Genomic DNA, 16355 nt, shown 5'->3' on the forward strand with positions numbered 1-16355 from the left:
TCTTGTCCAATCACAACTGATCCCACTAAAGAGTCTGTATCATTCTTTCTTACAGCAGTCCTTCAGATACAGATAGGCTGCTGTTAGGTCTCCCCAGAACCTTCCCTTCTCCAGGCTGAACAGCTCCAGTTCTCTCAGCCTGTCCTCACAGGAGTGTTCCATCCCTTGGACCGTTTTTGAGGTCCTCCTCTGGACATGCCCTCTCCTGTACTCCACATCCTCTCCTGAGGACTCCACATACAGATGCAATACTCCAGGTCACACCAGCACAGAGCTGCTCCATCCTTACATCCTCAGACTGTACTGATAGTAGGGGTTGCCATGACCCAGGTGCCAGACCTTGCACTTGGCTTTGTTGAACCTCATGAGGTTCCCCCAGGCCCACTGCGCAAACCTGTCTAGATTTCTCTGCATGGCCTCCCATCCCACAGACATGCTGAATGTACCACACAGAATTTCAGTTCCTCTGTTTGAATCAGTCCTCTTATAACTTAAAAGCTGTGGAATACTCAAGATTTGATCAGCTGAACAAGCCCACATCAGAAAGCTGCAAACCTTTAATAAGGCTAAACAGATTGTCTCCCAGAGATAGGATTTAAATGTTGCTTTTTACTGGTTTCTCCTGCAGGATCAACTGTTGGAGTACATAATACACCAAGTTTATAAACTAAGCCTTAGTATACAAGATACCTTTTCCTGAAAGACAACAGCAGTTTCCAGTCCTGGCATGATATCCAGAAGAAGTCTGCAGGCAGCAGTGTTTAATGGAGGTTCTCTGCTCGTCATCACATAAGCATTCACTAGCTAGAGAAGATCAGGAAAAGCATCAGTTTGAAATTCAGGAGTAGAAATAACTTCTCTGAGAAACAGAATTGCCCTCTGATCTGATGCTCACTGATTAACTACTTTTCTTGAACTGATTTGTAAAGACAAATGCCTAAAATAATAACAGCTCAATTACAGCGTAATCATTTGAGAATAATAGCTAAAAAAAAAAATTAGAAAAATCAAATATACAAGAAATACCATATTTCCTTAATGGCATTTTTGTTTGTCAACTGCAGTTTAAGACAGAAAGCTCCACATAAGCAATCTGGCAGAAACCTTACAGGAACATGCACTGATACAGGCAGTGCACTGAGATGAGGGCAACAAAAATTCTAGCTATTAGCTCATGTAAGGGTAGAGCAGTGCAAGAGGAAAGCCAGACTCTTGTCTCCAAATGCCTTGCCTGAGCCTGCTAGAGCAGATACACTCTGCTCATACAGGCACTCCAGCACTTCCAAATATTCACAGACAAAGCACTGGAATTAGGGGTATTAATTTTCATTACAGAAATTAAATAGGCATTTAGACTTTTATTAGAGGACCTGCACTTTCTTTAAAGAGACTGATAAATGCTGAGAAGAACTAATTCAATCATTAATACACATACTCCAGTACTCGTGAATAGCTCATGAACTACCCCTTTTCTTGGATCCCTCTAGCAGCAGCAAACAAGTTGCATTTAAACACACTTTAAAAGCCACCTCTATGGAAGAAATAGTCCCACCACCAGTAAAATTAATATTAAACAAGCACAAGTATTGAGGTCAGTAACACAGTAAACAAAAATATTAAAATGCCAAGAAGACCTGACAGGCACAGTCCTTGCAGCAAACCTACCGCATTCATGAAATCATCATTCTTGAAAAGTATCCTTAGTAAGTGACCAAGCATACACTCAGGGTCTGCTCGACCTGTAGAGGAAACAGGAAAAGACTTATCCATGTACCTCGAAACTTCAAGATCAATACTGAACTACTAACTCCAGACTGACTGTGGAATAATGTAGTTAGCTGTACCTTTCCAAGAAACAGAACTATATTAGTCATTTGAATTATTGATCAAGTTAGTGTTTCCTCTAGTTGCGATTACCTACTTAAAACATATACTAGTCACACCAGGCCCAGATCAGTAGTGAACAGATTCAGGCTAGATTTTGCTTACTTTTAAATATGAACTATCATGTACCAGCTGATGCAGAGTTGTCAAAACCATTCAGAACGCCTTACCTGGGTGTCGGTCATCAAAAGGGTCTGGATCCCCCTTGCGGTACTCTTCAGTCTCCTTCTCAATCAACTCAGACATCCTACAGAAGGAATGACATAAAATAAGCACAGTCCACTCTGTCCTGCCCCAGTATGCAGCTCCTCATGTTCACCCATTTGCCAGTGTGCTATCAAACAGCTTATCAGCTTTCATTTGGACGACATTCAGCGCTACCAGAGGATTTCAGACTGTCCACCCAGAATAAATAAGGTGAATAAAGAGCCTTGCTTCTGGCACCTCATTCCCCACCAGCCCTCCAAAACACACTGAGACCTTATCAGCATCCCAGTGACACACAAGCGTGATGCTCTGAAGGAGTCAGTACTGTTAATTTACTCATGTTAGAGTCCAGAGGGAAAATAAAGAGCAGTATTTAAAAAATATGAGCAGATTAATCCCCTTCCCTTGGCGTACAACCTGATTCCCTCCCCCCGCTGAGGTCTGAAGTGCAGTTTAGAATCTACAGGCAGTGCAGCATTTGAATCAAGTTCTTAATACCTCCAGACTAGGGAGGCAAGTAGAGGTTATTAGAAAGGAGGGAGAATTACTAGAAGGCTGCAGCAATCCCTGGAAACATTTCCCTGGAGGTTTCCCTTACAAAATGCCATTGACTTCTGCTCCACTACTGTTACTTTCCAGAAAACACCCTGTGTTGCCAAGGTCAATCAGAGGCAACAAACTTACTTAAACCTGCCTCTGTGAACTACACCGACTAGCCAGGAGGACAGAAGATGATGTTATAAAGCCTGCTCAGACTGTAAGAACATGAAATTAGCTGATTGGGAACAAGTAAAGTACTTCCCTGCTCATCTCAAATTAATTGTCATATCAAACTGTTTATCCTGCAGGGTTTTAATATTTCCTTTTAGTAAGCCTGAATGTGAAGAGTTGCAAATTGCATCCCTTGAAACAGGTGGCACAGCTCAAGCTCTTCTGGCAAAGGCTATTTAAATACTATTTAAATATCTATTGCCAGCTCCCCATTTTTCCAATGGGAACTAATAGCTTGAGAGGCACCTGCTGACAGAACTGGGACAAATGGGGAGTTGAGAACCTGAACCCTAGATTTGCTAGCTCTTTTTAGGTGATAATCGGCATACTGAGTACGTGCCAGGAAGGACTGTCAAGCAGCATGGAAAGTGAGCTGAGCATTCTCCTCAGTCCATGCTGTTTAGGGAGGCAGCCAAACAGCATGCCAGCTGAAGCTGCTGAGTGGTTCCAGGGATGACAACATTATCACAGCCTGGATGAAACAGGCACACGAATCACTGATTATCGCATTTGGGTGGTTGTGTTTATTTTGAGACAATTAGGCGCAATCATTTGACTAAAATACAAAAGCATTGCCTCTTCAAAATTGGCTTTGAAAAGAAAAGAAAACCAACAAAAAAACAACAACAAATAAAATATTTCTCTGACTGAAAGCATACAAAGAGTAACTACAAAGTGCCTTGGATGCATCTACGGCTTATTCCACTCTCCTATCACTTCTACTGAGAATTGACAAACTACCAAAGCTCATTCTCACCTCACCTCTAACACAGGCACATGATACAAAAGGCTTTAACAACAACAACAAAAAAGAGCAAACACAGAAACGTTGAGCTTTAATGCAGGTTTCATCATTTCCTTTATTCACTTGATATTAAGCTGGTTCTCTACCCACTCGAGTTTGCAAGCAAGATCTAGGTTCTACATGAGGGAGAGGTGTTCTTCAACTCCAATTTGGACTCTTTTTATCCTCAAATTGTTTACAACTGTCCCTGCAGATCACGTTTGGAACTTAGTCATATTCTCACTTTCACTTGCCAGAAACTTAGCTCACTTAGAAGGCAAAGAAGGAGGTTGTGGGGACATTCAAGTTGCAACACTACCACTGATGCAAAGAGCACAATATAAAGAGGCACCTTTACAACAGACAGGATGCTCTACAATACCACACTGCAACACAGCACATCCCATATTTGGTCTGTGGACCTGAAGTCAAAACACGGTGCTCCTGCTATTGTCTAAACACTCACTACTGCACTCTCACCTCTGCTGCCTCGGAATCACATTTCAGCAAGCAGGCACCCATGCACAAAGGGAAGTTTTCTTCCAAGTAACTCAGAAGGCAGAAGGAAGTAGAAAGACATCACTCACCAACAAGCACGACCACAGCTTCCTCCACTGTAAGCCTAAATCAATACACAAGAGCACTGCTGTCTCCAGACATCAGCTAACACAAGCTCCTCTTGGGGAGGATCCCTAGCACATCTTCCAGCAAGTTCTTTTTAGCCTATGCAGTACCTAAAACCTGGTGCTCCAAAAAGAGACACATGGCTTTCTCTTTTTTTCTCCTTAGCACTGTAAGTCCAGCTCCTGCTAGAGCCAAGGGTACATCTCCTTGCCATCCACCTTAAGTAGACCTGTTAGCTCCACCACAGCCAAAATACCCAAGCTCTTACTATCCATCATCTCTCTGCTTGCTGTACAGAAACCTTAGAGAACCAAAGGAGGATTATCAGATTTGCTTAGGCATAAATAACATAGGGAACTCAAGGAGTCCCAAACCACTATCAATGCGAGAAAATGCACGTTGAATTAAAATTTCTTAGAACACTTTAAATTTCTGGTGTTCATCATTGTGCCAAAAATCCCAGAAGTAGCACATGTTACTGTCAAAAGACAAACCAGACAACAATACACAAAGACGCACTAAAATATGGTTCAGGATTTTCAAGAGGCCTACTCATTTTCAAACGTTTAGCTTTGGCTTTTTGCTGCTCACCTCTCTCTTCTGTGCTGTTATTTTTAAGGAGTGATATAAAAAGCAAGCAGTTGTGCCTCTAAGGTGAGGCATGACATGGGTCTGTGTAAAGAAGCTCCAGCAGGTTTCTGTTATTCCTACCCAGTGCCAGCTCAGGATCTGTGCACTAAGATGCCTGACCTAAGAATGCAGAGCAGCATGGTACAGAAACCTGGGCTGCTCTTAATGCACCAGTAAGCACAGTAAGCCCTTCGGGCACACAGCAGGCAGACTGCTGATCTGACAGCAGAGGTGTGAGGAGGAACTGTGTGGAATTCCTGTGACCGTCTTATTATACCAAGAACATTATGAGATTACACAAGAGAGGTCTGGCTTGGGAAACCACAGCTACAATGGGTACTTTGAATGCTCCTCTTGTAGTCGAAGACTTCTTGTAACGAATGGTGTTACTAGCATGTACACATCTAGAAACATCCCAGGGAATATTTTCCTCACACATACAGTAACATGACAGCCTAACTAACAATGCCTAGTTTAAAAAAATCAACTTCTGAAACTTCCTTCTAAGCATGCTGTATGAGTTGCAGTAACATTTTCTCAGTAAGGCTCTCTCCATCCAATGAGTCTCCCTCTTACTTTCACATCAACTGTCCAACATCAGTGCAATCACAAACCCCACACCACCACTCTGATGGAATCACAGTCTCACAGCTTTCTGTTTTCATCAACAAGTTACAAGTTTCAGAAGAACATACCAAATTTATTTCACCTGTTTAATGATTCCATCAGCTTCTACTATTTCAGAATACTAAATCCATGTTTTAGAGGTAGACCGTATAAGATCTTTGCAATATAAAATGCTTACCAAACTTGTATGCATTTAAATACTACACTCACAGTTCACACTTCAGGCCAAAGAAAATTTAATTACCAACAGTTAACCAGTTATGTAAAAACCTTCAAGCAAAACACACAGTAAAAACTGTTCTCAGCTTCTGATATTCAGATTTAGGAATTTATTTAATGGAACTCACCTGGTGAGAATAGGAACCATGTCTTGCCCACTGCCATGTTCTTTCTCCCATTGCTCAAGCAAAGTAGTGAGCTCAGCCTTGGAGTCCACATGCCCAGATCCTGAAGTCATGGCTTAGCCTAAGGCAGAGGTAACAAAGAAACAAACAAACAAAAAAAAAAAAGCAGGAAGGTGAGCAAGACATCCCACACAGTTTTACAATATTTGCTGAAACAATCCAAATCAAAAATTAAAATCTACTTGGAAGAAGCAAATACATATTCAGCAGCAAGGAGTAAAGAAGAGAAGAGTAAGGACCAAAATACTGCTGCACTTCACTTTAACAACTGAAGTTTTCTCTTGGTCCATAGCCTGAAGAATAAAGGAATGCATGCACACTTAGAACACAAGTCTTAACCGGTACACGACAACCCTGAGCACGAGGGGAAGAGGCACACCTAACCAGACATGCTCTGCACTAAAGCTGTTCAGAATGCTCCCTCAGTTCCACACACACCTGAGTGAGACCTTTGCCACTGCTTAAGATTTGCTCACGAAACAATAAAGCCACGGCAGCAAGATTACCATCAATGTCTTTATTCCAGTTCAACATCCCCAGACATTGGAGAAAGAACCAAGAATCACCCTGGCTTTGTGCTGCTGAGGATGCAGGTGACAGTGAATGGCTGCTGGCGGCCAGTGAGAGGAGCAGGTCACATACTGCCCCTTGTGTGAGGTGTCCAGCAACAGGCAGTGGCTCCAGGGAGAAGGGAGAGTGCGCACGGTACAGAGCACTGGAGCACTTGCTCAGCTGTATGAGTTTTCTGATGACTTAGCTCCCCACCCTCAAAAGCAGGCTCCCTCCAGCACTCATCGACCTGTCACAGGACCATTTCAGGGAGTGCATTCTCACTCTGGGTTCTGCTTAAGCCTCTGAATTTCCAGGTGTCAATTTTTTATCAGCGTGATAAAAATCTACTAGAAATATTAACAGAGCAAACTAGAACACAATCTGCCTCAAAATGCTGCCATGCCCTAGGGCACTTACAGCATTTCATTAACCATAACACAACCAACATCCATCTGTTACAAGATTAAATACCCATTTGTCATAAAATGACCCAGAGTAAGGGCTTCCTAAAATCACGTTAAATGCAGATATGTCATGTTTAAGGCAGTTCTGTACACACAAACCCCTGTAACATACGTTCAAGAATCACTTAAAGGAGAGACCATTAGGGCAGCCACAGTTTCACCTATTTACATAAGCATTTACAGCCCAGGCTCATTCTGACAGAAGTCCCCATGCATAACTGAGCGCTGGCTACCCCTGACTCGCTGGCAGCCCTTCCTTGCTCGGTGAGCGGATGAGCAGCCCTGCAGCTCTACCTCCCCATCGGCACCTTCTGCACTTACTCAGGGGGCAGCAAGCAGACATCACCCAGCTGAACTGGGCAGGGACTGCAGCTACCCAAAGACCACGGAAAAATACACCTGCAACAGCAAGACACCCGGCCTGAAGAACACCATTTTGATAAGCACTGCATACAAGCAGAGTATGCTAACAAACAAACAAACAAATAAATAAATAAAAATAGCCTAAGCATAGCATAAGCTGATGTTCTCTACGTGAGAAGTAATTACGATTTTATCTAGAGCATTTTCATCGTTCATTGATCACAGGACAAGTGGCTTTGGAAAAAGCATCAACTTAATGCAAACAAAGCATCCTGAGATTGTAGCACACAACAAAACACCTCTGATAAGGAAAGCTGCTCCTAGCCCACAGAGGTCCATGCCTTTTCTCATTAACTCAACACCACTTGCCAGCAGCATTTCTCAGCTTTTAAGCTCACAGAAAAACAACATCCATATGAGTAAAAGAAAAAAAATCTACTTTGAGCCTCTGAATGTAAGTGCTGTAATGGCAACTGCATTCAATCATTTCTGACATCCACACCTTTGTTCCATGCCCAAAGGACACAGAAAAAAACTGCTTCATGACCCCAGAGCTTGCGTAAGGCCCAGGCAGGCTCTCCTGCAACCTGCAGAACCGCTTACTTCCCCTAACAAATTTTCATTATTCCAGCTAGAAAATGAGAAACGCTGCTCCAGCAATACCAGCAAGAGGTCAACGAAGTCCCAGGCACAGAGACCAGAGAAGCACTCATGTTATACCATAACCAAGGGAAATAAAGGAAAACCTTGGAGCTCACTAAGATCATCTCACTTCAAGCACATCACGGGTCTCAAGAACTGATGCTCATACAATACTCCCTGCAATAGAGTTAAAACATAAGAATGCCGCCCTTTTGACGGGTGCTCAGCATTGGTGGTGCCTCCCCAGGCATTCTAAGAACCGTGGCTATTCTGAGTGGCACTGCAAAGGGCAGCAACAAAAAAATCTACTCCCAGCAGCACCTACTGCTGCAGTTCCCATGCAAAATACGCAAAACATACAAGGATGGAAAGTTATGGCAGCCAAAAGCCCTTTCGAATACAAGAATCAAAGCAGTTCCTGCTGTGCTTGCTTTTTTTCCCCCAAGTATTCTACCTTAAATCATAGTGAAGCGCCCTGCAGAAAGGCCAAGGCCAGAAATGGTATGAACTGAACTACAAATGTCACAAATCCCCCTGCCCTGCTGGACAGGAAGGCCTGCAGGGGATCTCCCTTGGAGAAGCTGCTAAACACACACAACCTTACACTGCTTTCCAGGAACCAGCAGGACAGGGAGCATCTCTCTCACTGTGGATTTGAATCCATGACTTTTTCATTTTTATTTTTTAATAACTTTTGAATATCGTGCCCTACAACGGATTTCAGTTAATATATTTAATAAGCTGCTGGTAGGAACACTTCATTTTTCCTGGCACTACTGCTGTCAAAACATTGTGTCAGGTTCAGTAGAACAAATCATGCAGGACCTACTCAAAGGATGTTACTTTAAAAGACACTCATTTACAACCTCAGAAACAACTCCCTGCCAACACTTCCACTGATAATCCACATGCAATGTACTACTTCAATACTGAGCGCCACTCAGCATTCCCACATCGTAACAAAGTGGTTTTGTGAGCACTTTCTTCTTCCGAGCAAAGATGTAAAAGCCTGATAGAAAACACCACAGAGTCGCTGAGACCCAGAAAACCAGAAGCACTCACAGTTCTTGCAGGCTCAGACAGCTCCACACAGCTAAGAAATACAAGTCCTAGGGACCCCTGGCTGCAAATTCCTAAGAGAAGAGCACAGCTCAGGCTATCCAGCTTCACCTCTTGCTCCTCAGCACATGTGAATGTCACACTGACTACATGAACACAACAGGTCACTCACATATTGATTGCGTTGCATTCCTGAAAAAGATTATGAGGCTCTGAACACAGTGACTACCATACAGATAAGCATTTTAAAGTGTGAAACCTGTCAGGTGAAGAAGAGATCTATTTGTCCGCAGATGGTTTTGGTTACGTGGGGAACAAACAAAAATCTACGTCTTAATTTAAATGGAAAACAAAAGGGATGCATAAAAACAAAGGTGTTAACTTACGGGGAGAAAAAAAAAATCAATTTTAATCAATACAGTAGAAAGACTGCACATTTAAGTTCATAAATTTCATAGACAAAAAATGTCCGGGAGGATCTGCGTACCCACATATAGAGAATCAACTCAGAATCTTAACAAACACACGCTGACCTCACTAGAGTAATCAAGTCTCACATTATTCCCAGACATTATATTAAATACGGCCAAGAAGACAAAATAGGTGAGGAGTGTAATGCAATAATATCATCCCAGATGAGAAAATTAGAAACTTCGGAATCAGAACCCAATTAAACGTCCAGCAAGCAGATCAGCACATCTGGATGTTCTTCCTATATTTATTCTTTAAGACCGGGAGTTCTCTACTTAGAAAGAAAAAAGGAAACAGTAACAACCTCCCATTCACCACAGTTACTGTTGAACAGCAGACATGCAGGTCAGCTGGTTGCCTATACCTGTTGAGCCCCAACCAACCAGGCCCAAGCTGGGGAAGCAGCACAGCAAGCTGCCAGCCCTGAGATGGAGCACAGCCGCAGCTCCCAGAGCCTGCACTGGGGCACAGGAGGCACCGCACTGTTACAGCTGAGAGACGCGGAGGGGAACCTTTATTCGTCCCCCTTCCCAACGTAACACCTCGCACAGCTCCCACCTGGCTGTTGTTACACAACGCGCTTTAAGCGTTACCCAATAAATAAATAAATAAACAGAAAAAGGAAAAAAGGTTAAGGAAGCAATGAGGCTTTTTGTTGCTGCTCTTTTGTTTTAAAGCTATAACACTTCTTAACGCTGGAGGAAAGCATGCGGTTACTCAGTCTCCCGGCCCCTCCGCTCGCACGGACCAAACCCGGCACTCCGCACCGCCCCGCCGGGGCAGGCGGGCACAGCCGGCAGCCAACAGCCCCGGGCGGACACCGGGCCGCGCTCCCTCTCCCAGCACCGCGCACGGAAGCGTCGCTGCTCCCCCACTCCGCGGGCAGCAGTGGCGCTCCTGACAGCCCCGCGGCGCTCACCGCCCGAGCCGGGCCGGGGCCCCCGGGAGCCCCTCGGGGAAGGAGGCGGCCGAGCGGCGGCGGCGGGCGGAGGCCCGCAGAGCGGACAGGCCGCGGGGGGCGGCGCGGCGCCCTCAGCCCCGCCGTCACCGAGGACGCCCGCAGCCGCGGGGCGGGGCGCACAGGCTCACCAGCCCACCCGCCCGCGGCTCCCTCAGGGCCCGAGACGACCCCCGCCCGCCTGCCCGCCCGTCCGGCCTGGAGGCCGCAGGCACCGGCCCAACGCGGCCCGGCCCGCCCGGCGCCCCGTACCTGCCCGATGCCCCGCTGGGTCGCCGCCGTTGCCACCCCGGCCCCTGCGCTCGGCCCCGCGCACCCCGCGGCGGCCGCGATTGCTATGGCGGGCACACACTTTGCGCGTCACCACGCTGGGGGCCGCGTCACGAAGCGCGAGGCGGCGGCGGCGCGAGGAGCGGCGCCAGAGCGGGGGGGGGGGGGGGGGGAGGGGAAGCCGCTCAGGCCTCGCGCTCGGCCTCCCGGGAAACGCAGTTCGCGCGGAGGTCACGCGTCTGCGCATGCGTCCCTACGGAGCCGGCGCCGAAGAGCAGCTTGGGAGTTGTAGTTCTCGGGAGGCCGCGCTGCCGTCGCGGGCCGTCAGTGCGGCCTGGCGCTCGCGCGTCGCTGTCCGCAGTCTGGAACCACGGGCCGCCGCGGCGCGGCTGCAGGCACTGATACCCGGCTATCGGCGGGCTGCGGCCGGGCGTCGCCGTGCTAGGCGGGCCCTGCGGCGGTGATAGCACGGACACGTCCCGCCTGCCCGCCCGGGCCGAGTGGCAGGGCTCGGCTCTCGCCGCCTCCCCGCAGTTACGCCAAGTCGTTCCGCTTATCTGCGGGGCAGGAACAGCGCCCCGCTCCTGCCCAGTGCCATGGGAACGGCACTACGGCCAGCGGTGCCCAAACACCCGCACCTGCACGGGGCCGCCTCCAGGGCAGCTCAAAGCGGGGCTGAAGCACTTCCTCAGGGTCTCCCGGGGCCTGCTCCCTTCCCACATCATAGAATCGCTACATTTTAAAAAATCCACTAAGATCGTCAAGCCCAGCCGTCGACCCACCCCCACCTGCACACTAACCGTGTCCCTCAGTGCCGTGTCTCCAAGGCAGGAACCTCTTCTGGTGCAACTTGAGGCCATTTCCTCTTGTCCTACTGCTGTTACCTGGGAGAAGAGGCTGACCCCTGGAGCCCCCAGTACAGGAGGGATGCAGAGTTGTTGGAGCAGATCCAGAAGAGGGCCACAAAATGATCAGAGGGCTGAAGCACGTCTCTGTGAAGAAAAGTTGAGGCAGTGGGGCTTGTTTAGCTTGGAGAAGACTCCAGGGAGACTTCATCGCAGCCTTTCAGTACTTGAAGGGAGCTTATAAGCAGGAGGCGAACCATTTCTTTACATGGTCTGATAGTGATGAGGGGGAATAGCTTTAAACTAAAAGAGGAGAGATTTAGGTTAGATGTTAGGAATAAGTTTTCTGCTCAGAAGGTGTGAAGCAGTGGAAGAAGTTGCCTAGAGAAGTTGTGGATGCTCCATCTCTGGATGCATTCATGGCCAGATTGGATGGGATCCTGGGCAGTCTGATCTGGTGGTTGACAGCCCTGCCCATGGCAGGGGGATTGAAACTAGGTGATCTTTTAGGTCCCTTCTAACCTAAGCCATTCCCTGATATGATATATAACCCCCACTTTGCTACAACCTCCTTTTGGGGAGTCGCTAGAGAGCAATAAGGTCTCCCTGTCCCTCCTCGTCTCTGGACTAAACAATCCCAGTTTCCTCATGAGACTTGTGCTCCAGATCCTGCAAGGCTTCACTGCCCTTCTCTGGACATGTTCCAGTGCCTCAATGTCTTTCTTTGTAGTGAGGAGCCCAGATCTGAACACAGTACTTGAGGCACAGCCTCACCAGTCCCAAGTACAGCTCCTGCTGCTGACTGCACTGTTTCTGATACAAGCCAGGATGCCTTTGGCCTTCATGGATACCTGGGCACACTGCTGGCTCATGTCCAACCAGCTGTTGACCGGCTGTCTCAGATCCTTTTCCTGCATGCAGCTTTCTAACCCCTGTGCCCCCATTCTGTAGTACTGCCTGAGCTTGCTGTAATCCAAGTGCAGGACCCAGCCCTTGGTCTTCTTGAACCTCATCCAGTTGGCCTCAGTCCATCAATCCAGCCTATCCAGACCTTTCTGTTGGGTCTTCCTACCCACAGGCAGATCAACACTTCCCACTTTCCTCTCAGCTTTGGGAGCTCACTTGCTCCATCCAACCTCTTCCTCTGGCACCCAGAAGCTATGCACATGTCCAAAAAGCGAGCTCTGCCTCAGCATCCCATGCACACTGTGGGTTTGCAGCAGGCCCGGAGCACTCAGGCTCCCAACTTCAGAGCTTCCAGTCCTCAGGAGACATCTGTGGGACTCCCACACACTCTGGCTCTTCAGGGTACAGTGCACATTCTGCTACTACACAGTATCTCTGAAGGTTTGATCAGCTCCTGGGTAGTGAACTCGGTAAGGACTGCAGCAGTGAGAACCATAGGTGCTCATGGGCCAAGGGGCAACAGAAATCCCCAGAGTGCTGAAGGTGATTGAATCCCCTCCTCATACCAATGCTTTGCGTTAACACCACCATCAAAGAAAAAGCCTTGCTGTGGGCTGCCAAGCAATAAAACCAACAGGCCAGCAGTAAGCTTGCATCTCTTGTCCTGTCGGATATTGTGGCTGACATGGCAGAGAGGGGTCTGGGGTGTGCAAAGAGGGGAAGACAACATTCCCCTGTTGCATCTTTACCTGGATGGGCTAGATGGCCAGGGACAACATATTCACTCAGTACAACTGATAGTCACAATGACTTAAGGCTGAATCAACACTTGAACGAAATAATCACTTCTTTAATTGTCAGTACTGTCATATCCCAGGTCACCTTACAATACTGAGATAAGATCAGCAATTTATAAGGAGAAGACAAAAACACTTCACCGAGTTCTAATAAACTTCTAGACTTAAGGACAACTGATTGCTGAATCAGAGGAGGAATGACACTGGTGAGAGAAAGCAGGAAGACCCAGGCTGTGCTTCCAGAGGATGCCTCATGTACAGCTGAGAGAGGAAATGTGTGGCTGGGATGCTGCAGCTGCTTGCAGCTGCTGACAGAGAGCCTCGGCCTTCAGACAGCAGCTTCACCTTCCACCAGTACAGACCTTTACTCCAACAGTGAGAAATAAGTTTGTGATCAGGAAGATCATAATGTTTGGAGAAAGTCCTCACCAGCAGCTGCCCAACAAGCAGAGGACCAACACTTCAGGCTTTCGGGATAGTTAACTGCTTACTTTGACCTCCAATATATATCCACAGTGACAAAATTTGATGACTTCCTACAGTTCACCTTTCAGTAATTGTACCTATCTGCTTGTAGGAGTCAGTTTGCTCATTAACAAGTTCTTACTTGCAATTCAGTTTCTCTAATAGCATAGCTGAGACAGTAGTTACCAACTTGGCAGCCATCAACCTCTGCAGCATAAGTTTGCTGCATGACTCACAGAGGTGCGTACTAAGATCAGTAACAGAGTTCAGTCCTTCCCCAGCACTTGTGCATACCACGCTGCTGCTGCAACCATATGTGTATGCATCCCATACACATGTCATGTCATCCCCTGGCAGCACCCAGGGATTCCTACAATGTCAGGAACTGAATTTTTGGGAGGGTCTGGCCCTGCCCTGTTAAGATGCTTGTAAACAAAAGGGTGTTCCCCTGCAATTTCCATGCCTCAGGAGACATTAGGGATGGGGTGGAAGGTCACTGTCTGGGGAGATGCACCTAGGAATGGAGAACATGCCACAGGATGGCTGTGGAAGTTGGTTTGGCTGCAATGTGCTCCTCTGCTGAGAGCTCTCTTCCCTTCCACCCTGACCTGCGGTGGCCATGGGCACATAGTGAGTGAGCAGCAGGTACAGTACTCTCTCAAGAAGCCTCAGCTCCAGACCTGGTACCACCTGTCTCATTTCCAGCCTTGAAGTGCCATCTCAGGGACTGTTTTATGCAGAAATGTATCAGTCTGTATGTGCAGAGATATTCACAGGGACTTTACGCACCGTCCAGTCTCCTCAGCAACACTTGTTGACCATCTGTATAACAATGTTCATGTTGTGCAAAAAAAAAATATATATATTGCTTGAAGGATTAGATTATGGCCATGGTTAACTGCAATCTGGCAAGCAGCACATCAGCAAATGCTCTGCCCATCTTCCTTGCCATAGACAGGATAAAAGAGACAGAAAGTGGGAGTAGGCAGGGAAAAGCAGAGCAGCAGGACCCCTGGACAGACTGAGCTCAGTGGAGAGGCTATGGACACCAACACAGGTTATCTGCACTTCAGGTGATGTGGGCAAAACGGGTGTGCTTGGTGTCCGTACCAGATGTTGTGCTACAGGAGGCAGTCCGGTCACCAGATGGCACTCCAGGATCACCACACCAGACCAACATCCTCTGGGGAGGACAGGGAAGAAAAGCGAAATAAGTGCAAATTTACAATCACGTGGGGCAAATGTGCTTGGACAGAGCCACTAGTGCACACGCACACAGAACAAAACTGTCCAGCAGCTGGGTGGAGAAATAAAATGCAAAAGTTCAGGGGGAAAAAAATCCAAAAAAACCCTATCCATTCAAGTTCTGCCTGATCTGTTGCCATTTCCAAGTGACAGGAATAAGTCAGGGAGCTCAGCTCATGGAAGGAATGTGCAGAGGAGATGCAGAGCTGGAAGCTGCTCTAGGAGTACAGTTACTGCCCCTTCTGAGAGCAGAGCTTGCTCCTGTGTGCACATAACTAGTGTTTGGGTTTCCCTGTAGAAGAGGAGACAGAGCAAAGTGCACAGAGAAGTTTCTTGTAGAAGATCAAACTTCTCTCCTCCCCAGATGGGCTTTCTTTGAGCTAGCACAACGACATAAGCTAAAAGCAGCCAAGGTACTTGTGAGAAGGGGCTGGGAAGAGATCTGCATTTTCTCAGAGATCCAGTTACCATGGCACACTGCCCTGCTACTGTAGGTCAGTAGAAGCAGCTCACCCTGGAAAGTCCCAAGGACTGTACCACAGCCAGCCAGGCTAGTTCTGGATGTTCACAGGATCCATGAGACTTGCCATCAGGTACCTCAGGATCTCCACATTTTCGTATGGATCCAGCAATGCAGACACAGGCTCATAAGCCAACTCTCACCCAAGCAATGATTTGGCTAAGGATTTAGCCCAGACTGCAGAGAGAAGCTGGATTACTTCTAGGAACACAGAAATGCAAAAGAATGTACTTCATCAGCACAGATACTAATGAAGAGGCGATGAGCAGACAAGCAGCTTTCTCCCAAATAAACTAGTGCCGAATTCCTCCATCCTGGCACTCTGTCTGCTGCCAAGAGCAGGTAACAGCCTAGCTGAGCATGTGAATGACTGTACTTCTGCATTATCAAGCCAAAAGTCAACAGGAAAGTTAAATAATACAGGCTGATCATTCTGTTTTGCAAAGCAAGCCTTCATGCTGTGGCACAAACCTACGGCTGCAGGAATGCTGCAAGGTAGCTGGCATTGGGCAGATAAAGCTCAGGGCTTTATCCTCAGCTTCTCGCAGTCATCTAGAAGCTTCAGGCAGGTATTCAGACCTCTCCTGTCCTAAAGGTGAAGGTGGGTTATGGTAATTACAGCCACTATAGATGTGTGTAAACATGCTCATTTTAGATTGCCGAGGAATTCTATCAAGGGTCTTCATAATAGCTACGTGATGATCTCCAATATCTGATAATCCTAATCTGTATTTTACAGTGGTGGTCTCCGCAGCTCTCAGTGTTCTACAGGATCTCAGATCCAAGCAGCCATGTGTGCAGAGCATGTTTGTGACTGCTAATGACACGTTTGGACCCAGACCACTGTACAGTCTGAGCATAGATCAC

At 47.3% G+C, this 16355-nt stretch overlaps 1 protein-coding gene across 6 annotated transcripts in view; it reads right to left on the minus strand.

Moving 5' to 3' along the window:
- DCAF1 (DDB1 and CUL4 associated factor 1) overlaps positions 1-10860 on the minus strand; it is a 48988-nt gene extending 38128 nt beyond the window's left edge. For all 6 annotated transcript variants that reach the window (XM_015292904.2, XM_004944402.4, XM_015292905.2 and 3 more), the window contains exons 1-5: positions 10693-10860; positions 5875-5992; positions 2055-2131; positions 1666-1739; positions 691-804 (exon numbers count right to left, since the gene is read on the minus strand). In XM_015292904.2, coding sequence (XP_015148390.1) covers positions 691-804; positions 1666-1739; positions 2055-2131; positions 5875-5984 — 375 coding nt within the window. In that variant the 5' untranslated portion in view covers positions 5985-5992; positions 10693-10860. The remainder of the gene's footprint in view (positions 1-690; positions 805-1665; positions 1740-2054; positions 2132-5874; positions 5993-10692) is intronic.
- Positions 10861-16355: the final 5495 nt, after the last annotated feature.

This window comes from Gallus gallus, chromosome 12 (assembly GCF_016699485.2).
Source record: "Gallus gallus isolate bGalGal1 chromosome 12, bGalGal1.mat.broiler.GRCg7b, whole genome shotgun sequence".
Lineage (NCBI taxonomy): Eukaryota > Metazoa > Chordata > Aves > Galliformes > Phasianidae > Gallus > Gallus gallus.